This window comes from Falco naumanni, chromosome 10, assembly GCF_017639655.2.
Source record: "Falco naumanni isolate bFalNau1 chromosome 10, bFalNau1.pat, whole genome shotgun sequence".
Lineage (NCBI taxonomy): Eukaryota > Metazoa > Chordata > Aves > Falconiformes > Falconidae > Falco > Falco naumanni.
The window spans coordinates 1,324,599-1,348,070 of record NC_054063.1 but is presented as its reverse complement, the minus strand read 5'-3'; the positions used below and the strand labels follow the sequence as shown (position 1 = coordinate 1,348,070).

The window sequence follows — 23,472 nt, the reverse complement described above, 5'->3', positions numbered from 1 at the left end:
AATCAGAGCTGAGACATCCGTGAAAGGGTCTTTCCACAGCCTCTGTATATATTTTCCCTGATTTCAGGCAAAACTATCAAAACCTATTGTATTCCCACTAACAACTTAATATGGAAATAGTTTCGTTTTCATGACCAACACGGCAGGGAGGCTGTGAGCACGCTTTCCTCCTCCTTCTGCAGAAGTTTATGGTGAGAAAGTAAAGGAGAAATGGCACCAGAAACTGGGTCTAGTTGGTCTTATGAAATTGCATTATCCAAACAGATAATTTAGTTACACTTTTTAATCTTCACACATGGAGTGGGGTGTGAAAAGGCTGCAAGAAAATGTTGTATATTGGGTGATGTGCCATTCAAAAAAACATTTTGCTGAGAATATTTAAAGAATTACTTTATCTGTATATCTTAATGTCTAGATCGGTTTTTACTTCAAATTATTTTCCTGTTTTTTCGCTTTGAGTGCCACCCCCACCCCACCCACCCCCATACATGCACCCATGTGTTACGGTTTCTTCAAGCAAAAGAGCTTCCACTAGGCAGAATGTGGGGTTTTTTGTAAAATGTTTACTTCTTGGGTAAAGAAAACCAGCAGTGTTTCTGATGGGAGAAAAGTTAGAATACCATTAGATCATCTTGGTTTTCTCTGCTTCCTAAAATGCAAAAAGAAACAGGGAATGTAAATGAGGAAAGATTTAATTAGGAGTGTCACTTACAAAACATATGGAAATTCAGTTTTGCTTGAAAGGTCCCATCTCACCAGTGGAGAAATGCAGATGTGAGCACCCCTCCCATCCCGGACAGAAAGACGGGTAGTGCAGTTGTACAGAAGACTGAGTGGAGCCAGGGAAGACTCCTGAATTCCCATTATAGAGCCCTTTATTTTTCTGACTTGCCCAAAGTACGGAGCAAAAGCAAGGCAGGTGTCCTCCCCCAGCCTGCTGCGTCAGGACCGTCAGGAATAGTTAATTGTCATAATACAGGGGGAAAATCAAACTCAGCCTATCTGACGGGTGTCTCATAAGCCTGATGGGATGTACACCAGCTATCAAGAAAGGAAGAGAACCTGGGGACGTAAAACTGGGTATGGATGAATATGCCCATTACACATGCCTGAATCAGTGCCCCTGACAGCACCAAGGGGCTAACTGTCCCACGTGCATGGCTAAACCAAAAATTTCTATTTTTCCTATGCAAAATACATTGACCTTCCAATGCCAGACAGAAAATCAGGTTGTTCAGTTTGGAAATGCCGTGGATCCCATCCTCTCCCTCCCTATGGGTGAGGTGCTGAACGCACAGCGCTGGAAACAGCCCTCCCCTCCCTCTGCAAGCCAGGGGGTGCGAGGCCTCTCCTGCACAAACCACAGCAGATGCTCTCAGTGGTTTGCTCCTCAAGATCAAAATAATAATAATAATAATAATAATAATAATAATAATAATAATAATAATAATAATAATAATAATAATAGTAATAATAACAATAATAACAACAACAATAATAACAATAATAACAATAATAACAACAATAACAATAATATCTACATTTCCTTCATAAAGCAGACACCTCTTGCAGAAAATGATCTGAAATGGAAAAGTCCAATGTTCAGTTGAAAAATTGTTTTGATGGTTATTTTCCAGAGGCAGTAGACAGAACTGTGGTTTGAACATGGTGAAAGCAAGGTGCCCTTTCTGCCTTCGTGACTCCTTCAGAGCCCTGTTTACAGCCCTTCTTACAGAGAAGCTACGCAGGACAGGGAAAAAAGAAGAGTTATTTGTAAATTTGATATTCCCAGACCTGGGCATTGTAAACAATATGCGAATCTTCTCATTTCCCATTCTGTTCTGCTTTCATGACCTTCTGTAGCTCCTGAACGAATCCTATCAGACAGATGCCACATACTTTAATTTCAAGTTGCCCGCATGCCAGATAGACTTGGTGTTACTATAGTCTTTATTCTTAACGTAACGTATACCAGCCACGCTAAAGTCATGGTTCTAAGATTGATTGTGCTTTATCCTGAAAGGTTGATCCCTTTGTTCAGCATCGTAATTACTCCTGCTCTATTGACCCATCTATGAGCTAGTGAATGGCTTCTGTGAGGTCCAGGCCTCCTCCGTACTGTCTTCTCAGGCTGCTTTGCATCCCTGTCTGTGTTAAAGTTCTTTTAATGAGGAACTAATAACCTACCCGTTCCCAAAGTGTTTCCCTGACAAGTTCTGCAAAAATGGGTTTGGGGTTTCATTCTCGACCCCACTGTGAAAAAGGATGGAGGAGTTTCAAAGTCACATCACCTTCTGCTGTTCCCCTTCCCTGCAGCAGCTGAGAAGGTCCTTGCAGCAGCCCTGCAACACCGGCCCCGAAAGCCGGTCAGGATGCACGAAAATAAAATCGCTGCAATGTGAAAGGAGTTTTGCAGCAGAACGAGCTTTTTAATTACAGTTATTTGTTCACACATAGACTTAAAATAACATTAAAAAAAATCCATAACTTAGAACAAATTGAATTATTATCTCCCAGCTCAGGGGAAAATTTGAAACTGGTACAAATACTTGCCCGTACTTCTGGCATAAATGCCCCATTTCCCATGTCCTGTGAATGAAGGGTTTACTTGGATTTGCATTGGCTGCGGTGATATGGCAATCGCTTAGTTATCAAATGGTTTCTCAGGTCCCTGGGTGATTTCAAGAGCAGGTTTCACCAGCAGCTTTCGGCTCCACCTGTGTAGAAAGGCATGACATTAGCTTCTTTGCATTGCACTGCTGGTGCTTGGAGAATAAACGTAAAGACTGTGCTTTTTACAGGCAGGGAACACACGGCACCCATGCATGTTCCCACTCTCCAGTCTTGCTCTGCTTGAAACTTTCTTCAGAGGAGCCTGTTTGCTCTCCCATCCTCAGCTGGGAAGAGGAAACGAGGTTTTTTACATTTTGTTAGTAAGCAAGGTGGTACCTTTTAAGATGCTGATATTCTAACAGGGTGCAAAGATGGAATAAATAGCTGCAGCTGTTAAATAACAAACATTGCTACATCTGGGGCCTGTTCTTGAAAAGAGCAGCTTCCATGCTCCCTTCCTTGCCTATGGGATGGGCACGGGTCTTCTCTTGCCTGTAAGTCTTCTTCCCAGCCAGCACCTTTGCGAAGGCAGGCACGGCTTTGCCGGGCTCTCCAGGACGCAAAGCTGCCTTCACGTGCCCAGAGCCAGCACGTGCCTCTCCAGTTCCTGCGGGTTTGTGAGGAGGGACCTGGTGCTCCCAGGTAATTCCTGAAGTGGGATTGTGAGGCTCCTTCCCATGGCAAACCAAGCCGCTGGGTTTCCCAGGGTGTGTTTGTCTCTGTCACCGCTGGTGAGTGTTGGGACAAACCCTTACAGGGTCTGCCCGCCCCACCTGAAGGTAATTACTTACACGCAGGCTTAAGCCCTAGAGATTTTAATGGGACTCAAACACAGGCTGAAGGTGTTTTCAGGTGCCTTCTGAAACCAGACCAGAAGCATACAGGGTTTTGGTTTTTGATTCAGTGGGGCTGGATCAGGGCTGTAGCCACTCACGAGGGTCTTTCAAGAGCCTTTTCAAACAGCAGTGATTTGGTTGTGACGACACTGAATAACTTGATGTCCTCCTTGCTCTTGCCGTTGTTCTACCAGGCACAATCACTTTAAGATGTGCACAGAGCTTTTCCCAGCCTCTGAAGTCCATGGGGAAAAACATAAAAGGGGGAAAACCCCTCCCCCTTCCTTAGTGTTCTTAATATGGTGACTCTTCCCCAGTGTTTATGTTCTCATCGCACAGTAACGGCCTGCTCCCCCAGCGAGACACTGCTCTCCTTTGTCTGGGGCACCATGCAGGCATTCATGCTCATGGGGTTTATAATTTATTGCTGCCCTGACGCTGAACCCGCACAGCCTCCTTTCTGCCGCTCTCCATGGCACAGCATTAGCTGGAGCTCCTGTCTCCAGCAGCGTCAGCTGCGATACCTGAGGCCACTCAGATGGTCACCGTTGCTGGGGCGCATCCAGCCTTCACGCGGCTGTAGGATGCTCACCACAGCAGGGCAGCCACCGCCAGCTCGGAAGTGTCAGCGCTGCCCTGGGGCTAGCTCTGGTACTGATATTCTTAAGCTAAAACTATTTTTAATGTTTTTCAATGGTTTCTGTTGGGAGGCAGTCTCGCCTGGCACTGGTTTCAAGCAGTATGGGTGAGAGCAGGGATGACCGAGGTAACTCAGCCACGATGCTGGGAGGTTCATGAATTGCTGGGTTGTGTGTCTGGAGTGATGGGGTCACAATGGGTCGGTGTGGGCCCTTGGCAGCATGTTGGTTTTGCAGTTCTGTTACAAAATGGAGTGAAAATCTTTAAATTTGTTTTAAAAAAACCCCAACAAATGCAACCAGAAAGCAAACAAAAAAAACAACCCAACCCAAAAAATCAAGAGGACCTTGGCATGCTGATGCTGGTGTCACTCACAACAGTGATGCTCCCAGATCTGGAGAATTTAGGGGAAAAAGACTTGTTGATGTTGATTAACTGCCCTAACAGGGTTTTCAGCGCTTCCCTGTAAAGCACCTGGTGCCTGCCAGGGTCACAAAGTGATGCTCCTGGCCGTGCCCTCAGCCACAGCCAGCCTCAGGGTCCCGTGGCTGGGCTGAGCTGGGGCGCTGGTGCCCCCCTGCCCGCTGGCTGAGCGGGATGTGTCGTGGCCATGCAGCGAAGGCTTTTGCTGTTCTTGAGATGTGGAGATGGGAAATGAGGAGGAGGTGAACAGTATAACAGCTCTGCGCTTTCTCCTTGTTCTAAACGTTTTGCGCAAAGACCTGGTGGAAGCACTGGGACTGGAGAGAGGCGGCTTTGTAAGCTTGGCTTTTTCTGAATTTTTTGTTCCACAATGGGTTTTGTGCTCTCAGTGACAGACCAAAAGATGGTCATGGTTTGCCTGGTCCTCTTGCAATACCAGAAAGTGGGGAGAAGTGCATATATATATATTTTTTTTTTCAATATCTATCAAATCTATATCTATATATAGATAGTGGAAAGAAAAGGTGAAAACATTTAGCTGAAAGCCTCATCTGGATCATCTAGCATCAGTGGTCTGCAGTGACCACCGGCAGCTGGGGGAGCAGCACCCTGTCTCGTGCAGTGTTCCCCGGGGGGGCTCGGGGGCCGCTCTGGTTTGCAGACCTGGCCGAGTTTCTGCAGCTGGGACTGAGTCGCTTGAGGAAAGCTGGAGAGGAGGGGAGGTGATGTGCTATGAAGGAGATGCTGTGTTAGGTACAGTGGTGACAGTCTGGCTGAGCATGGGGTGGGGGGAGCCTGTCTTAGCTCCCTCCACGTGTTGGGAGTTGATCTGCAATGTGGCTAAAGCACCCGGAGCAGTTTTCCCTCCTCTGTTTCACTGCATTTGCACCATTGTTTTATTTAAAACCAAGCAATTGCATCTGCCCCCACTCTTTCTGACATGCTGCAAACGCGTGCATTGCTACACGCTGGGGATGAAAGGGAAGATGGAGATGGCAGAATGAAACAGTGCTTTTTGTACTGGAACAAGGAAGGATTTTGAGTGAGTCGACCACGTTATTCCAGTCTCGCATCTTACCTGACCAACTTGCAGTTTATTGCTAAGTGAGGGAGTCTGTGGTAGCTGCTGCTGAAGGGATATTTCTGAGTGATGCTCTGGGTATGTCCTTCTTGGCGACGCTGAAAGAACATGAAGTGCTGAGGCTGTAGCACATGTGCTCGGCTTCGTATCTCGAAGGCATGAAGAGCCACAGGAGAGGAGGGTCCTCCTCCTGCTTGCCATGCTTCCCTTCCTCTTCTGCCGTGTCAAGAGCATTCCTGTTAAGCAGAAAAGAGAAAGTTGGGCTCGTCTTTGAGACAATCCTGATACCTCCTTTCACTATATTCTCCTTGAGCTCCAGCTTTGCAAAGGGATTTTTGGGGAATAGCTGTTGCAAAGATGGTTTGCTAAGTCCCAGACCGTCGTTCTTGGTACAAGTCTACGTTAGTTTTCCAGTGTACACCTATGCGCGTAGCTCAGGTTGCCTAGGCACAGGTATTGACTGGCGGCAGGAGGGGGATTCATCGACACCTCTGGCTTGCAAAGGGATCAGGAACTGGAGGCTGACCTCTCTACCCGTGACTGGATTTGGAACAGAAAGATCAGATAAAAATTGTCCTTGATAAATAACCAAAGTAAAAAATGTCAATTTTCCCCTTGAAGGAGGTAAGACTGAAATTTGCTTTAGTTTCTAACAGCCAAGGGCAAGAACACGAATGGCTTAGAGTAAATGCCTTCCTGCAGTCATAAGTTCTGCTTCTTGGGGGATAAAGAATTTAGAGGATGATAAACAATCTCAAAATCCCTTCTTTCTTTTACTTCAAGTGAAAAAGGCTACTCTACTGAGTCAGCCACATCAATCTCAGTGGTGATTTTCCATTTGTTGTATCCAGCAAAACATCAATATCATCCCCAAATGAATTTTTCATTAAGGAATGCAGACAGAAACAGGAGGCAGCAATTATTTGACTAATTTAGAGCTGGAACATTTCACCCAGCTTCTTCCAGGAAAGGAATTTCTGTGAGGTGTGACCTCCATATCACTTAACCTGGAGATTTTTCTTAAGCCAAAACCCAGCTGATGCTTCATCTTCAGCTCTTGGTGTTCCTTACTGACAAGTATCGTAGGCGCAGTCTCCTTCCACGCAAGAGCTTCATCCAGAGCTGCCCTTCCAGCAGCGAGTCACAGCACATCACTGGGATCATGAAAACCTGCTTGACTATATGGGGGGAAGATGATGTGGAGAAACTACAGTCAGTTTACTCCCTAAACAATGGTTTTGTAGTTTGATATTCCCTTACTGGGATCCGAATAGCATATTCGGATGATGGCTGGATACGAATGCTAGATATAATTGCTAGACAGAAAAGCTGAGAATGACTGATCAGCAAATTGTACCCTTAGGCTTGCCCAGGCACACATTCTAAAATGAAACCAACGCTAAAAAACATTTTCCATTTAATCCCTTGTGCCCTCAGTTCTCAGAGGCTGCTTGACAAAATGAAAAAAATAATCAGTAAATAAGTGAGAAGCAAGCTCAGAAACAGGGTGCAGCTGAAGCCTTTAGTAGCCATTCGTACCTGGAGATGGCTCTCGTCATCACCGTCACTGTAGCAGAGCTGGCTGTGAAGCGGTGACTGCTCGTGGCTTCTTCCCTTACTGTTTCCAATGCTTGGAATATTTTTCGGCCATAGCTTTGTTATGGGAACCTTGTTCCTTCATTTCTTTCCTGTCTTACCCTTCAAAGAGCCTCGATCCCAGTGTTTCACGTCATTGCATGGTACCCAAAATAACGAGGAAGGTGCACACATGCACCGCTGCATCAGGCAGGACCTCTCCAGACCAAACTGATCCTCTCATGGTTTCATGCCAGCAGCTGTCAACATCTGGGCAGCCCATCTGCTCTCCTCACAGGTTGCTTAGTGCAGCACGACCACTGGAGAAGATGCTGAGGAGCACATCAGCCTCAGCTGGGGCCTGAGGTTTATTATCAGCACAAACCACTAATGAGTGGTGACTTTCCTGCACAGGGACTCGGGGGTGGTGGCGTGGCCAGAGCCGCTTTGCTGCTAGGGAGCTGGTGGTGGCCTTCGCAGGTGAAACATCCCTGGAGAAAGTCTCATCTTACCTGGGTTTTAGTTGAACACAACTGTACAGTAAGCAGCCAGACCCAACCCAAAACCCACTGCAGTCAAAGGAGCGTTTTTGCTGGTTTTCATGAGGTTTGGGGGAATGTGCCCAGCCAAGGCAGGGGGCTTAAAACTACCCAGCCCAACATTCCCCAGCCTGGAGGTCAGCAGAGCTTCAGATGCAGTTAAACTTCTGGGTTGCTTTGAACCTTTGAACCTTTGCTTGAACCTAGTAACTTTCTGGAGCCCTTTCCTAATTTATTAAGTCATCCGAATTTAGACCTTTTGGAGGAAGGCTCAGCATCCTGAGCCTAATGATAAATATGAAAAAAACAAAAATTGCACATGCAGCACCATTACCTTAGCGAGACCCATATGTACGTTGTCACAACACAGAACAGCTTTTAAGCCTGCATCTTCAGCTGGGGTTGGGACATTCAAAAGGCAATCGTCTCTTGGAAGTCAGCTGCTCTGCTCTTCCTTCCTTCCGCAGCAACACAAGGCCACAAGAGGAGGTCAAAAGATCATTCTTTTTTCGTTATTCTTAATACAGCTCTTCAGTGGAATTGAATGCTCTTTTTATCCAATATATGTATTTAATTGCTGCTGCTGGAAAGCAATTTCATGGCCCACAAGAAGTTAGAAAAGCTTGGATGTTTTTTATTGGGGTCTAAGGTTTGCCTGGGGGAAGGACGGTGCACAAGTCTGCTGGAGATCTTGTCTCACTGCTGTGCCCATCCTGTTCGATGCACTGATACACGGGGGTGACAAAATGAGCATCCTCCCTCCTGACCTGTGTGGGACAGCTCAGTGTCACATGCCTTGCTATGGAGGATTTTTTTTTTTTTTTTTTTTGCCTTGCCTTGGCTTGGAGCATCTGTGCCCCATCTATCATCAGACCTCTCTCGTTAAAGCTGGGTTGCTCCTGCCTCACCCGCTGCTTGCTCCAGGATGGGTGATGGAGGGGCCTGGGGTGATAGCAGCTGTGCTGCAGATAAACGCAGAGAGACCCCCAAGTCCCTTTGCCGCTATGCCATGTTGAAAGCCGTGGAAAGTCTTCAGATGTGAGCCTTTAAACTCTATTCCTGGTGGCCCAGAGGCGAGTCAGATACAAGTAATCTTCTCAACCTCCCTCTCTCCCCTCCCTGGTTATCAGTGTCCGTTGGTTGCATTTTGGACAGCTGGGCAGGGCACAACATTGCAGTAACGGCTGTAATCCCCTCAGATAACCCTGGTTTCACCCCTGAGCAGACAGTGTCGGGGGTGGTTTTTCCCCTAACTTCCAAGCATGTCCCCTCAGGACAGAGCCAAGAAGCCCCACCGAGGGATGCTGCGCTCCGGCGGTGCTGCCCCCACCACGGCCACCCGCTCAGGCTCTCTCTCACCAATTGATTTTTTTCCCTCCTGAAAGCCAAGCGCTGCCTGCAGGCCCGCTCGGATTGATGCCGCTGAGGAAGCGAGGGAAAATGAAAGGAAGAAATAAGGTTTTGACTCCAGGCACTGAAGGCAATTGTCATATTTTTTCCCTGCGAAACCCGAGTGGGAGTTGGCTGGGATCTGTCAGGCTGCGCGTTCTCACACATTTGGTAAATATTTAGGGTCTGATTCACCACTGAATCACTCCGTTATTTTTTTGGCTCTGTTCAGAGGAACTGCTCCACCACTGGGAGAACACCAGTCCTCTGAGGTCCTTTCACCTTTGTATTTCAGCATCTCATAGCCACCCGCGCCTGCCCCCGCAGGCCCCATCAGGATGGGGAGACGGTGCCGTCCCTGCCTGGCAGAGGGTCTCAGGGGCACCCGAGTTCTTCTCTGGGCCAAATCCAAAAGTGGCAAAAAGCTCCAGCTGGTGAGACCCAGGAATGATGGCAAAGGGTCCGTGGTAGCAGGTGGTGGTACACGTGCCGTGTTGCAGCCTCTCTCGTGGGACGTGGCAGGTTGTACACGAGCTCCTGCTGCTGCATGGGGGTCGCTTCATAGCTGCACTACTTGGCTTGCCCCACCTGGGAGAGCTTCTGGGGGGATGCGAGAGGTTCGCTGTGGTCAGTGTCACGTACAGATCTCTGCTTTCATCACAGGTGGAAGACAGCATGATGGATGTGTACGATCTTGTGTACGAGGAGGTGAGGAGGAATGCTTCCAGCTTCAGGAGGCATGAGCTGACCGCCATCCACGAAGCAGTAAGTTGTCTTTCAGCCTTAGCAGAAACCCTGCCCTGGGGTATATTCCTGATGGTTTTGCAGGCTGGGGCTGCTGCCTGTGCTCTGCCTCCTGGGTGCTGGGATGCCCTTTTCTCTTGGGAGCCAAGTCCTCCAGCTGCTGTGAAGTCTGTTCCTCCTTCCCACTCTTCCTTTGCTGGGCTTGACGAGCCATATTATCAGCAGGAGGAAAAGGCCACCTACCTGAGCATGGCTCTGGTGCAAGGTCTTCAAAGCTTCCGCGCTGCAGCTGGTATACATTGTCTGTCTCAGCAGGCCCTGCGCCGTGCTCCCTGTCTGGAGTACGAGACAGTGGATATACCCCCTGGTGTCCCAGGTCAGGCAGAGAGAGGGGGGAATTCCACATCATCCAGCAGAAGTATTTGGACTTGGTTATTTCTCTTTACCCTTGAGCTATGACTGAGGAGTCCTGGAGGCTCCATGGCAATACTGGACGCTGCTGGCAAGCCCCCCAGATCCACCACTTGGGATGCTGTTGGCACAGGGCACTTCTCTGTCACCCAGTAAGTGGGCAAGGGTGGCTGCCCAGAGGGAGGATGCTTGCCCTCAAAGCCACCAGAGATGAGTGAGGATGTCCACCACGGTGAGAAACTCCTGAGTCCCCGCTGAGTAAAGGAGATGCCGCTGTCTCCTCGTGCAGCAGGACCTGGTTGGGTCCAGGGAGCTGATGGCACACGGCAGGGCTGGACGGGAAGGTCAGCTCTGCTCGCCTGTTTTCACACACCTCCCACACAACTCCCTTTATCCTTCTGTGTTTTCTTAAATCATCCTAACAAGTACTTGCTGAAGCTGCTTTCATCTGTGCTTCTCAAAACCGAGAAAAGAGCAAACGTTTCTCATTGCAGCGGTGGTGGTGGCCCGCAGAGCCGAGACTGGGCACAGAGCTGCTTGTCTGCAGGACAGTTGAGCAGCACACCCAGAGTCCTGCTCGGCCAGGACAACCAGGCACAATACCCAGCTTCACCAGTTGCTTATTTTAGCCTCTTTAACTGACGCAGAAACAGAAAGTCCTTCTACTATCTTTTTTTCTTTTCCTTTCTCCTCCCTTTTGCTAAAGCTCCAAGCTGGCCAGCTCACCCTGGCTGTAGGAAACCACCTCCACAGCGGGTGTTGCTGGGGATCCCCCGCAGCCCATAGCAAGCACTGGAAATATCAGTCTGTGCATCCCTGGGTTTTCCAGAGCAGCCGCTGTGGAAGCTCCCATGGAGGGAGGGCCTGGCCCTGGGCAGCACTCCTGGAGGAGCACAAGCAAGTCTGGGGCTAGATCCCTCCACCTCCTCCAGATCTAACCTCCGTCGCTGCAGTCGGCAATTGCGTATCTCTGTGCTTTGCTCCTTGCAGTCCTGTCTGGGGTTCAAATCAGAAAAAAACCCACCCTCCCCTCACCTCTCCCCTGTTCCTGGGCTTAACAATTCCCAACTTCTCTTTCTCTCCTGCCCCTGAGTGGTGCAGGGGGAGGGGGATGGGGCTGTGGTCAGTCCATTACACCTTATCTCTGCTGTTCCAGCGTGGGGTCCCTCCCACAGGGTGCAGCCCCTCAGGCACAGCCTGCCCCAGTGTGGGTCCCTGGGGGTCCCAAACCCTGCCTGAAGCTCTGCTCCAGCCTGGGCCCCTCTCCCCACAGGGCCACAGGCCAGGAGCTGCTCCGCCTGGGGCTGCCCACGGGTCACAGCCTCCTTCAGGCATCCCCCTGCCCCGGCGTGGGGTCCTGCCCAGGCTGCAGGTGGGGACCGGCTCCCCCTGGACCTCCATGTGCTGATGGGACAGCCTGCCTCACCAGGGTCTTCATCACCAGAGGAATCTCTGCTCCGGTGCCTGGAGCTCCTCCTGCCCTCCCTCTGCACGGACCTGGGTCTCTGCAGGGCTGTTGCTCTCACACAGTCTCACTCCTCTTCTGCTGGCACAGATATTTTTTTCCCCCTTTCTTAACATGCTATCCCAGAGGTGCTACTGCCATCGCTGATGGGCTCAGCCAGCAGTGGGTCTGTCTTGGATCTGGCTGGTATTGGCTCCATTGGACACGGGGGAAGTTTCTGGCAGCTTCTCACAGAAGCCACGACGGTAGCCCGCTGCTACCAAAACCTTGCCATGCAAGCCCAGCGCAGTGGCCCATTGCCGGCACCTCCTGCCGCAGCAGCGGGTGGCGGGGGGAGCCGTGGCGGGTGGCTGGCAGACCTCTCCCTCTCTTCCAGTACCGGTGCTGTGGGAAGCACTCTCCGTTTGGGGACACGACCAACGTCGAGCACAAGACGTGCCCACCTGGCCAGGTGCACAATGTGGGGCAGGTAAGGGAAAGGTTTCTTCCACTCCACAGTGCCTCTACTAGTTAACTGTTAAAACCTCACTGATGTTCAAGTGTTAATGAGAATTGTGGTTTTTTCGTGGTTTGGGGTTGCTATGGGTTGGGGTTTGTTCTGCTGGGGTTGTGTTGTTTCAGTAAGGAGGTGTCTCGCCCGCTGGAGGAGCCCCCGTGGGTTAGCAGGTCTCAGACTGGTGGATGCAGTTGCCTTTGCAGGTCTAGACAGCTTTCAAAATCTTTGTGTTTGCAGTCTGTCGCTTCCCTCCAGCTTCCTCCTCACCTCCGGCGCGGGCAGAGAGTGCGAGGTATCACAGGCGTGTGTATGAGCTCAAAAAAACCTGTTGGACTTGTCCACATGATGCTAGTTGCTGAGGCTTAAGAAGCATCCCACTAACAGCAAATGTGGAATCTGCTGCAATTCCCTTTTCCCAGGGCATTAAATGGGTATTAAAATGAGAAACTCATGAAGCAGGATGATAATGCCCAGCAGTAGCTTCATCAAGTACCCTTTGTTCCTCCTCTTTGTAGTATCTCAGTGAGGCTGACAGAGAAGCCACCGGTATCAGACTGCCTCTGAAGCTGCGGCGCAGACTTCATACTCTCTAAGCAAATCTATTGCATGATTATTTTTCTTCCACTGGATTAGCCAAATCAGCTGAAGTAGCTAAAGCTGCCAGCACCAATATGTACGTTGTCCCTAGGCAAAACAAAGCCGTGTTGCTACAGCTGTACAAAAACATTGTTGTTAGGCAAAGATGTGGAGCGCTGACGGGACGCGGTGATGCGCAGGCACGCGTCAGCCCGCGGGGCAGTGGTTCGAAGTGCTGCCTCCGATCTCGGGTCAGGGCAGGAAGGGAGAGCGGAGCAAAGCCGGGCACCGTGACTCCGCTTTCCCCCTCGCTAGTGGTTTGTGTTTCCTCCGGTTGTGTTCAGGGGAGGTGGTGGGAGGATGCATTTTGCAGCAGTTTGGTAGTTGCACTACGTTCGCTCCTGGCTTTGCGTGCTCTGACCTCACTCTGCAAGTCACTTCATCAAGGGCATGCTCTTGCAATGCTGAAATGGCTCTCCCAGTTAACACCACCTGGATTTCCACGGGGCCACTGGCACACATAAGGCCAGTGTATGTTAATGCATGCAACACCTTGCATAACTGAGCTGCTTATTAATATTTTTAAGGAACATATTTAGCATTATAGTGTGCTCTGCTTTTCTGTTTTTACATTTCCCTCTTTCCGTTTTCTAGTGGCTGGAAAGAAAAAAGCTTTTGTGTGACCACACTTACCTGTGTGCATGCACTTCCCACCCAGTCCAAAACACATCACATTAAGAACATCATAGGCTCAGAGTAATAGAAAATACACCGCACGTATTTGCCTTCCCAAGTTGCAGCAAGCAGCCGAAAAAAAAGAGAGCTGGCCACAGAGCAGCCCAACTGTGCAATGCTGCATCCCCCTCTTGCCTCCCTTTTTATCGGGGGCTGTGGCGAGTGCTGGGGGGTGGGGTGGGGGGGTGGGGGTGGCGCGGGCTGAAGCCCCCTGCTGAGCTGTTTCCATGCTGCAAGGTGTGTGTCTCTCCTCCCAGGACTGCCTGCAGGAGATCCAGGACTTCCTGAAGAAGCATATGGACTTTGTCTCCACACTCTTGGCCATCACCATCGCCTTCACGGTAGCTATGTCCGTTCCTTTGCGTTTTGGCCCCAGAGGCAGAGTCCCGTGGGGAAGGTGTATCTTAAATTAGTCCCCCCAAAAATAGAGTTTTGGGTGATTTTGGAGACCAGCAGCAGAGAAACAAGCAGCAGTGGACTCCAACTGTGGAAACTGGGAAAGGGCCAAAATCTGTCTCGGCCAGGCTGATGGATGGAGGGGTTTTCCTGCAGGAATAGGCTCGCTGCACAGTTTTTCTGCCCAAACTTAGGCACGGCAGCTGGGAGCGGGGGGAGCAGCGGGAGCAGGCTGTAGCAGCATTTACATTTCATCTGCTCTGGCTCCAGCACATCCTCTCCTGCAAGCGAGAGGCCGTGTTGCCTGGCACGGGGCTCGCGGAGCAGGTAGGAAGCCAGCAGCAATTGTGGAAAAGGAGATGCAGTAAAAGTTCTGTATCTTGGGAAACTTGCTGCTTCTCCTTGCCCAGTGCTCGCTGGCTGCCTCCCAGCTCTGCCTGGGATGTCGCTTTGTGCAGCCGGAGCTGGAAGATCTTGAAAGCTTCTGAGCACCAGCCTTGGAGCTGGAGAGCTGTGCGGAAAGGGAAGGTCTCATCAGATTAATGATCACTAATGAACCCAATAAAGCACGTGTTAGGTGGTGGGTGGGTGAAGCACAGGCTCACAGGGAGCAGGCTGCAAAGGAGAGGAGCAGAGCGTGTTGCTGGGGCTCCCAGGCACCATCTCTGAAGGAGGATCTTGCAGCGGAGGGGTAGGATCATCTTCGGTGGATGGCTTGGGTAGAAAGGCTCTGTACTGAATTTGTGAGTCTTGTTTGGGGAGGGACAAAAGAAGAAAAAAGGAATTGTTGTGAGAGGAGTGTGTGAGGGGGCTTGGTGGCTGCGTGGGGATGGTCCCTTCGGAGCTGGAGGGTGCCGCTAATTAAAACAAACCTGCTTGTATGCTCCCCCACTGCTTGGCAAAGGTGTATCACTGTAATTACCTCTACACAAGGGCCCTGTGCGTGTGATGAAGCACAGCAGAAAAGAATCCACGCCAGGAGACTCCTTCCCTTCCCCTGAAGGGAGCTTTGGTCTGCTGTGATATCTCCATGTCCCTCCCCAGCTGGGGCGACCTTTCCTGACTCAGTGTGTATTTGGAGATTATTGCACTGTTTGTGTCTGCTTTGGCAAGATCATGGGTTAGAAGACTTTTTTTTCTCCATCTAGATAAAACCCAGAGGAACAAACGCTTACATGTTTTTATACTGCTAGTAGTAAAATAGGAAATCCATCAGGTATTGCTGCGGAGCTATGAATGTAGTCATGTGTGAATATTTGGTGTCACTTTTAAAGTTTTCTAAGGTATAAGATGAATTTCATTGTAGCTATATTCAGGCAAAAGTTGGGACTATTTTTAGTATATATATGTGGGGTTTTTTTTCGCAGCTTGATGCTACAGCCAGAGAAGGCGGCTGACTTTGAAGCGTCTGCTAGAGGAAATCTCGCTGCGCAGTTCACTACTGTGATGGCAGGATGCAAAGGAAGCATGTGATGAGAGCTATAGCTGCTCTGGTGTCACTGTCCCCCGGCCACCAAGGCTCGTGTGTCCCCAGATCAAGCCGTGAGCAAAGCTGCTTGCACACTAAGGCAGACTTTTAGGAAAGAGCAGGTTGCTACAGCCCTCGGTATCCTTCCCCCAGCAGCCGCACCTGTGATCCGTTGCCGGTGTAAATCCTGACGTGTGATGTACCGGGCAGAGTATCAGATACAGGGGAAGCATGCTGTCCTCTGCATGCAGCATCCATGTGCATGGGGGGGTGGTGGGTGGTGTTTGTTTTGTTGGGTTTTTTTTACTCCAAACAATATATAAGGCTTGCGGGGTTTCTCCCTACGTTATCTTTACAGAAGGCTATTACGAGCGAGACATGTTTGTTAGCATAAAGGAAGGTTTTGTGGCAGCCATTTGAAATCTGCGTTTCCTGGTTTCGTCTCATTTCTTGGTATTTTTAGGACCTGGTTTGAGCCGTACTGTGCTAATTCCAGTCAGATGCTTTAACCACATGTTAGGGTTGTTTTCTTCCTCCCATGTCGGATTGGTTCACCGTTTTACTGGAAAACAGCATTCTCAAGAAAAATGTGACATCCTGACACACAAAGTCAGAAGTGCCAAATGGACTAATAGGCAACATTTACAACTGCTTATTTGCACAGATGGAGCATCATAATCAGTTTGGTATTTAATCGCGTGCCTGTCTCATCTATTTCCTTCTAGGTTTATGGGATGATCCTGACCTCATTCCTCTGGTTCTCCATCCACTTCAGCAGCAACCTGGACCGGAAAGGCAAATACATCCTGCGGGAGAGGTAGAAACCCACCACTCGGGCATCCCTACCAGGTAGAGCCAGCTTTTGGCGCCGGGAGATGTTTGGAGACACCCACAATATCCCATGGGAAGGCATGGCGCGGGGTCAGGCGGGGGACATGTCACGTGTCTCCCCTTCCTGCACCATTAGCGCACTTGCGAGCCCGTCAGAGCAGAGGATGCTCTGGGGAGGAGCAGGCCCACACCTCTGCTGGAAGAGGGCAAGGACTGAGACGTGCACCCATGCTCAGAGATGCAGATCGCCTCACCGGAGGACGTACGGGCTGTAGCTTCGCAAGCAGGATGCACAGAGCCCCTTAGGACAAAAATGGAGAGAAAAGTCCAGCAAAAATCACGGCATTAAACCTAACGTCTCTCGTGCTGCTCTCTGAGCAGCTCCCTGTGACCCCCAAAGATGCAGCGTTTCTTGGAAGATGGCTTTGGAGCACAGCCCAGGACTGGTCTTGTGCTATCAGCAAATACATGGACACAAAGTGTGTCCTTGCTGATAGGAAATGTGCTCTCCTAGCCTGGACACTTGCAGTGACTGACTTTGGGCATGTTTCTGATCATGCTCAAGCATGTAGGCATCCCACGGCCACCAGCTGTTTTTTCCCTGTTTCCAATTATTGCCAGACTTACAGAGCTTTTGGTAGAGATCAGGAAAAAAAATCAGAAAGCAGTGCAGGAGCTTTGAAACGAATGACCAGCATAAGGACATATCCCTCTATTATTCTTTCTTGCTAATGCAATGTGCCATTAGTTTTTAATTCTTAGGATTTAAGCAATCTCCTAGAGCTTGAAGCCACACTGATTTCGCAGGGCCCTGTTCGACTTCCAGCCTCAGCTCTGTGTTTATCCAGCTTCATGAGCCCACCACACTGCTGTGCAATGCAAAAGGACTTTGATATTACACATACACGCGGGACTGAAGTTTAAATTTGTAAGGGAACAGGACTGATCTCCAGCCAGGTCAAACAATACAATGTCCAGCTCATGTCCTCTTTACATCACCTTATCAATAATAAACAGAAATTTTAAAAGCCTCGATTGGCTCTCAGTCTAGCTCAAACAACAGCTCCCTGGCGTGCTTTGCCCTCGTTGCAAGGAAGCAGAGCCGCTTCTGAGCTGAAACCCAGATTTAGCACTTGCTGGAAAACCTGCTGTAAGCTACATGGCTGTGTGAAATGTCTGTTGAACCAACAGCTACTTTCACCCACCTCCTTCGTTGTGGCTTTTAGCCATGAAATACAGTAAGTAGCAACTGGTGATTGAGATAAAGGTGGTAACCCCAGCGCTCATTTTCAGGACAGGTCCTGGCCCTCAGGCAAGGGCTGCTACACGTGCAGGGACAGCAGTACAGACTCCAGCACCCGGTTAGCATGTCAACATGCCTGCAAATACCTGGTGTTGGAAATAACTGCTTTGAGGGGGTGGGGGGAAGGGCTATCTGTCCCCATCCTGCTCCCTTGGAACCAGTGGAGCTTCAGCATTGCCTTCGCTGGAAGCAGGATCAAGTTCAAACTGCTCCAGGGTATTAATCAAGCTACCTCCTGGCAGTCACCAGCATGCCTTGATCTAGCAGGGATTGGGTGGTGATACGCATTTGCCAACATACCCACCTTCTAGTGGTGAGGGAAGGTTCACTTATATGTATATACGTGCTATTAAGTATATCGCTCTCTGGAGAGAGATGCTCTCCCTTGGGAGCTTCAGCTGCTGTTGTCCAGGCCACTGCTATTGTTATTCCTCAGGCCAGCTGGCAGCTCGTGTGACTCATGGTTGCTTCAATAAAGATGAATTTCTTGCAAAAAGCCATCATTCCTTCTCTTTTTGTGCCGTGCCTGAGGCTGGCTGCATTGTTTGGGGGGTTGTGTCGTGGAGAGCCCTCAGTAATTCTCTCCCTGCTGGGAAGAGCTGTTCCTCCACAGCCGGTGCTCACCTGCCCCAGCAGCCTGCCTTCACCCCCCAGAGGGGAGGGTGGTGTTGGGCCTTTAGAGGAAAAGGAGCTGCTCATCGGCCCCATCCCACCCTCAGCCAGCTGCTGGGGCAGCAGGCAGGTACCTCATGAGGAGTAATGCAAGCAGGGGCAGGAAAAAAGCTTAAGGATGCATTGAAGCCATAACCACTGCAGTATTTATATGAAAAATTGCTACGGTTTCACTTTTTTCAAACACTAGGCAGTTGGGTCTTGCCCACCACTCTGCTGGACAACCAGTGATGTTCTGCAATGTCAAAAAACATTGGTGATCAAGCAAATCAGTGGAGCCTGTGTTAGCGGTGTGGATTACCTGCTAATAGAACTGATAGAAAAGATCTCTGTTACAGCTTCACCACCAGGACTGCTAAAGCTTTAGGTTCTTCCCAGGCAAATTTTTAATGTTAAAGGGTCACCTACGGACAGAAGTAGCATACATATGGTAAAGAAACCTGAAAGGCTACTGTATCCCCCTCCCCCAGCTCTTGTTTCCTTGGATCACTTGTAACTCCATCGGAAGCAGCAGGCACCTTTCCAGCACTGGCCGCAGAGGTGTGTGTGTGCTTAGCTGCTCTTCTCACACCTCTGTAATGCTTTCTCCTGCTTGTGGCAGGGATGAGACCATGACCCACACCAGACCATCGCACACAGGGATAACACACCTGGAGAGCTGTTTCTCCTTCCCAATAAGCAGCGGACTGGCAGCGTGCAATTTCTCATCCCAGGGAGCTCAAGTTCCCTTTCTTCCTCTGATAGCCAGCCATAAGGTTTAGGTAATCTTTCTTGGTACAAAATACTCCAACAAACTATAATAAAATTAAAGAAGTGCTATGTATGTGCTGACAATCTCGTGATCTTTATTCCTATTTCACCCGCTGCTGAAGTTCCCCTGCAAGGAGCAGCACCTTTAGCGAGCGGGTGGCAGAGCAGCACCCAGCTGGACACACTCTTCTCCCAGAGCTGTGCCCCGGGCAGCAGCAGGGGCTCCTGCCACGGCATCTCGCTGTCACCTTCAGGAGCAGGAAAGCAGATACCTTCGACTCCTCAGTTTTTAGAAACCTGTTGCAGAAAAGTGCAGCATTAACCGTTTTGTTTGCAGTCCTAGAAACGGCAGCACCCAGGGGTGGCTGGATGGAAGCTGCGAGGCAGGCGCATGTTAAGTAGGGTTTTTTTACACCTGTGCCAACAAAAACCCCTTCTCCTGCAGTCAGTGTGCTTGCACTTACTGGTCCCCTAATTTGCTGCTTGCTACGTGTAAATTACAGCTCTTGTGCAACCAGAGCAAAACCCCAGGAACTTATTTGTAAGTGCCACTGAGATTTACCTGGTGTTGAAAAGGGCAAGACAGAGATTTTGTTGGGATAATAGCACGGAGCTGAGCAGCAGGGATGCAAAGCTGGCAGCAGGCTGGGAAACACCTGCAGAGCCAGAGAGCCTTCCCAGGGCTCGCACAAGCGGAACCTAGTAGTTATAAGCATGTCAACACTCCAGCTCAGGTTGGAAAGATATCCCTATTTATGTAGGCATATGCAGAAGGGAAAAAAAAAAAAAAAAAAAAAGTTAAAGAGCCAAAGGTGGAAAGTTAAATATTTAATTGTGAATTGGCTCCAACTAATTGTCAATTAAGCTCCAGCAATGATCAATTAGTTCCACTAAGGTTCCCTGAGTAATTGCAGTTTGGCCTCTCTATGGGTAGGCAGTCGCTTGTGCTCATGAGTCACCGTTTTCCTTTTGTTTTAGACAAGCCCCCAGCTCTACCTGAGGGTGCGGGAAGAGGGAGCAGCCTGTGGCCAGGCAGCACCTGCGGGGCCGGTGAGCAGCGGTAAGAAGCCTTTTGTGCTGCACTCCGTCCTCTGCTGCCCACCCACCACGTCCTGCTCTGCCTGCGTGAGCATTACTTTCCCGTGAGGCTTTACATGGGGCTCACTGCTTGCCTGTGGGTGGCCCGGCCACAGCTTGCTTATGAGCCTTGGGTGCTTTCCCAGTGCCTGTTCTGATGGCAGCAGATGCTGCTTTTCCAAGGTCCTGCTCCTGCAGAATTGCAGGTGAGCGGGGCACAGCTTTGCACTGCAGCTGAGGATGCTCAGGGTTTCTGCAAATCGGGTTTTTCAGTACCCAGTAAAAACTGAGGAGCTCAGAGCACTTGTGAAAAGCACAGGTTAAGCATTTTACTGACTCTAGAGGGATTTGGTGGTGAGGGGACTGGGAATCTTTCAGCTTTTGTGGCGCACTGGCTTGGCTCCAAAATATTTTGCGATTTCCTACCTTGGTGACTGTGTGTCTGCCAATTTCTACCGCCATCAAAATGCTTCCTCACGCAACAGCCCCTTTGCCGTGCAGCTCTCATTCATGCCTGCAGCAAGCTCCTAAAGGAGATACTGCTGAGCATGTCCTTCCAAAGCCTTGTAAGTTGGCAAATTTGGATGGACCTTTGTAGCACTGGAGTGGTAAGGAAGCCATCTCCTGCCAAGATAAAGCTGCATTTCCGAGCTGCAGACACACAAAATGTTTTTTGAAGAAACAGTTGACAGACATATTTATTTTCTTTTTTTACCAGGTGCAGAAGCAATGCATTCCCAAAAGGAGCTGGCTGTAATTCTGTAGAAGAGCAGCCAGAGGTGGTGGATGCTGTATGCAGAGCTCTGCCAGCACAGCTGAAGGTGGGTAAGGTCAGGAGCTGCTCTGGGTACGTGGCTGGGTCACACGAGCCCTGCAACTTCATCTGAAGTGTCATTGCAGGTCTCTCTTAGTAAAATGCTATATTGGGGGGGGGGCGAGGAGAGAAAGGGATTTTTTTCTTAACTGTGTGGTTGCTCTTCTGGGAGGCTGAGTAGCCAGCAGCGGGTATCGACCCTGTCTGCTGGGAGCTGTGATGCCGGGTGCCAGGGTGGGGAGCGTGCGGGGGAGCCCCGGCACAGCCTTGGAGCCTGTTCTGGAAAAGCACAGGCAGCGTGTGTTCCGTGTTCCATGGCTTTCGGCTGGAGCTGCCACCCCCCTGCCCACGAGGCTGCCCCGCTCCCCCCCGCTCGCCCCCAGCACAAACCCAGCCCTACCTGGGGTCACCCAGCGTTTTGGGGGTCCCTCAAAGAAATCAGTGCCTGCAGGCAATGTGCATATCTACCCCTCCCAGGAGGGTCATGAGGGGGAAAAACCTCCACGTCTCTATCTGGGAAAGATACAAAGTGGTCACTCGGCTGGCGAGGATGGGCACATCTTGAGAGAAAACTTTCCCCTGAGGCCGGCGGTGCCACCCACAGCTCACCTCCCCCTCTCCACCAGATGCTGTTCCCTAGACTCCAGCAAGCAAAAAGGAAAGGTCCCTCCCAGCATTTTTTGCTGGGAAGATGCACACCCCTGCCTGCTCTCCCTGGCCAGTTGTTTACATTATCCCAAGGCAAAATCCTCCCTCTCCCCCCTCAGCATCACTAAGTGCTATTGTTTAACCCCCGTGTGCACCAGCTTGCCCATGGACGTGCTCGGTTTCTTTTTAGCCTCGTTACATCAGCAATAAGCTATTCCAGTCTTTATTCGCCTACTAATGAATTATACATTGATTATACAATAGAAGCTCTCTGCGTCGGTGGGCTGGGCTCTTCCTCTCCCACATGGCATCTCGCAGCGGCTCAGCCCAGCTGCGGCTCAGCCCCCTCCGATGCCCTGAGAAAAATGAACATTCGCTTTCTGGGCTCATGAGCTGAGAAGAGGGAGCATCTGCGCAGGATGGGGAAAGCCGCTTGGATTTGTTCTTCCTCTGCTGTAGCTCTGGCGGGAGCTGATGCTGCCCCCCCCCCCCTTCCTCCTCCTCTTTATGCAACCTGACCCATCACCATAGATACGTTGATATAAATATTTAAAGATGGCAGAGAGACAGACCATGCAGACGAGAACCATTTGTTGAGTTTATTAGAAACAGAAACTTCAGGCGCAGCTACAGGTCTCAGTGTGCCGCGTCCCCCCGCCCCTCCCCCTACACCCCCCCCCCCCCCCCCCCCCAAAGGCTGCAAGGCAAACGCAACCCCCCGGCTGCCGCGCTGCTTCCACTGAGGCTGCAGAGCTGGGCATGGGGATTTTCAGGTGAACAGGCGCCAGCCACCCCTGCCGGGGCACAGAAAAGATATTCTGGAGATACCTCCTTACATACATGGATGAGATTCTTAATATTAGTTTTTCTACTCAGACTGAAGGTTTTGGCTGGCTCCCAGGGGTGCAGGCGAGCCTCTCATGAGGTGATGGAGCTCCACCTTCCCGCTGCCGCAGGTCCATGCCCGGCAGGTTGCACTTGCTCAGGTCCCTGCCTTGAAAAAACAGTATTGCAGGTGTTGCTGGCCTAGGAAGTTATTCTTATGTGCTCTGGGACTATCAGCCTCCCACAGGATGACTTTCTGAGCTTTTCATGCATCTCCAAAATGTCCTACTTAAAGATTCTTTGGTGGTGCTGCTGTTGTTTGGTTTTATTTTTTACCACCACAGGTAAATTGGAAATCCAGGCTGCTTCTGTCCCATTTTCCAGAGAAAGTAAGATGTGGTGGTGGTGGTTAAAAGCTAACTGGGACCTTACCCACAAAGTGATGTGCATTTTATTCCCACGGTTTTCCCACTGGGTTTGCACTGGCTGTGGGGAGGGCAGGGGCGCTGGTACACAGACCCAAGCTGTGCAGCAGGAGCACCACAGCCACCCCGCAGTCCCCAGCAGAGCAGGGACTCCCACTTGCTCTCCCAAGTCTCCTGGAGACCCTGGGTCTTAGGAGTTTAATGCCTGCCTTGATGCTAATCGTTACACACCTTGGTGCCAGCTCTCCAGGTGTGCATACCGGTGGGGAGGGCATGGGTCTGTCTTCTCCCCTCATTCCCCTCCATTGCTTTTTGTAAAACACAAGGGGTTTTTTAAGCTGGAGCTGCTGGAAGGCTGGCAGGCATCTCCCTGGGAGAAGCAGCTCGAAGTCCCGGGGACTGGGTTTGCCGAGTCCTGCTGGTTAGGGGCTGCCTGCTGAACCCAGGGCTGGGAGGCAGCCCGAGCCGCACCTGCCCTGATGGACCCTGGTGAGTCATAGCCGTAGATGCCAGCTCTGCCAAAACCCACAAGCTCGACACTGATTTTTATAAACAGATTCACAAAAAAAACCCTCAACAACCCAAGCCCAGCAGAGAGAGGGAAAACACTGCAAGCACCTCTGCTCTCCGCCTGCAAAATCCAGTTGCAAATGCAAATTCAAACAGCCATGCAGGGGAACAGGGATTTTATTAGTTGGGATTTTAAGGCTACTTTTAAAAACTTTTTTAGAGTTTACTTTT

The 23,472-nt window shown here is 50.3% G+C and overlaps 1 protein-coding gene across 2 annotated transcripts in view; it reads left to right on the top strand.

Moving 5' to 3' along the window:
• TSPAN32 (tetraspanin 32) overlaps positions 1–18,016 on the top strand; it is a 37,286-nt gene extending 19,270 nt beyond the window's left edge. The window contains exons 6-10 of one of the 2 annotated variants that reach the window (XM_040608865.1): positions 9,759–9,860; positions 12,092–12,184; positions 13,780–13,863; positions 16,112–16,235; positions 16,980–18,016. In XM_040608865.1, the coding sequence (XP_040464799.1) occupies positions 9,759–9,860; positions 12,092–12,184; positions 13,780–13,863; positions 16,112–16,207 (375 nt within the window). In that variant the 3' untranslated portion in view covers positions 16,208–16,235; positions 16,980–18,016. Of the gene's footprint in view, positions 1–9,758; positions 9,861–12,091; positions 12,185–13,779; positions 13,864–16,111 lie in introns of both variants that reach the window. The other variant, XM_040608864.1, reaches the window with a different exon arrangement.
• The last annotated feature ends 5,456 nt before the right edge of the window (positions 18,017–23,472 follow it).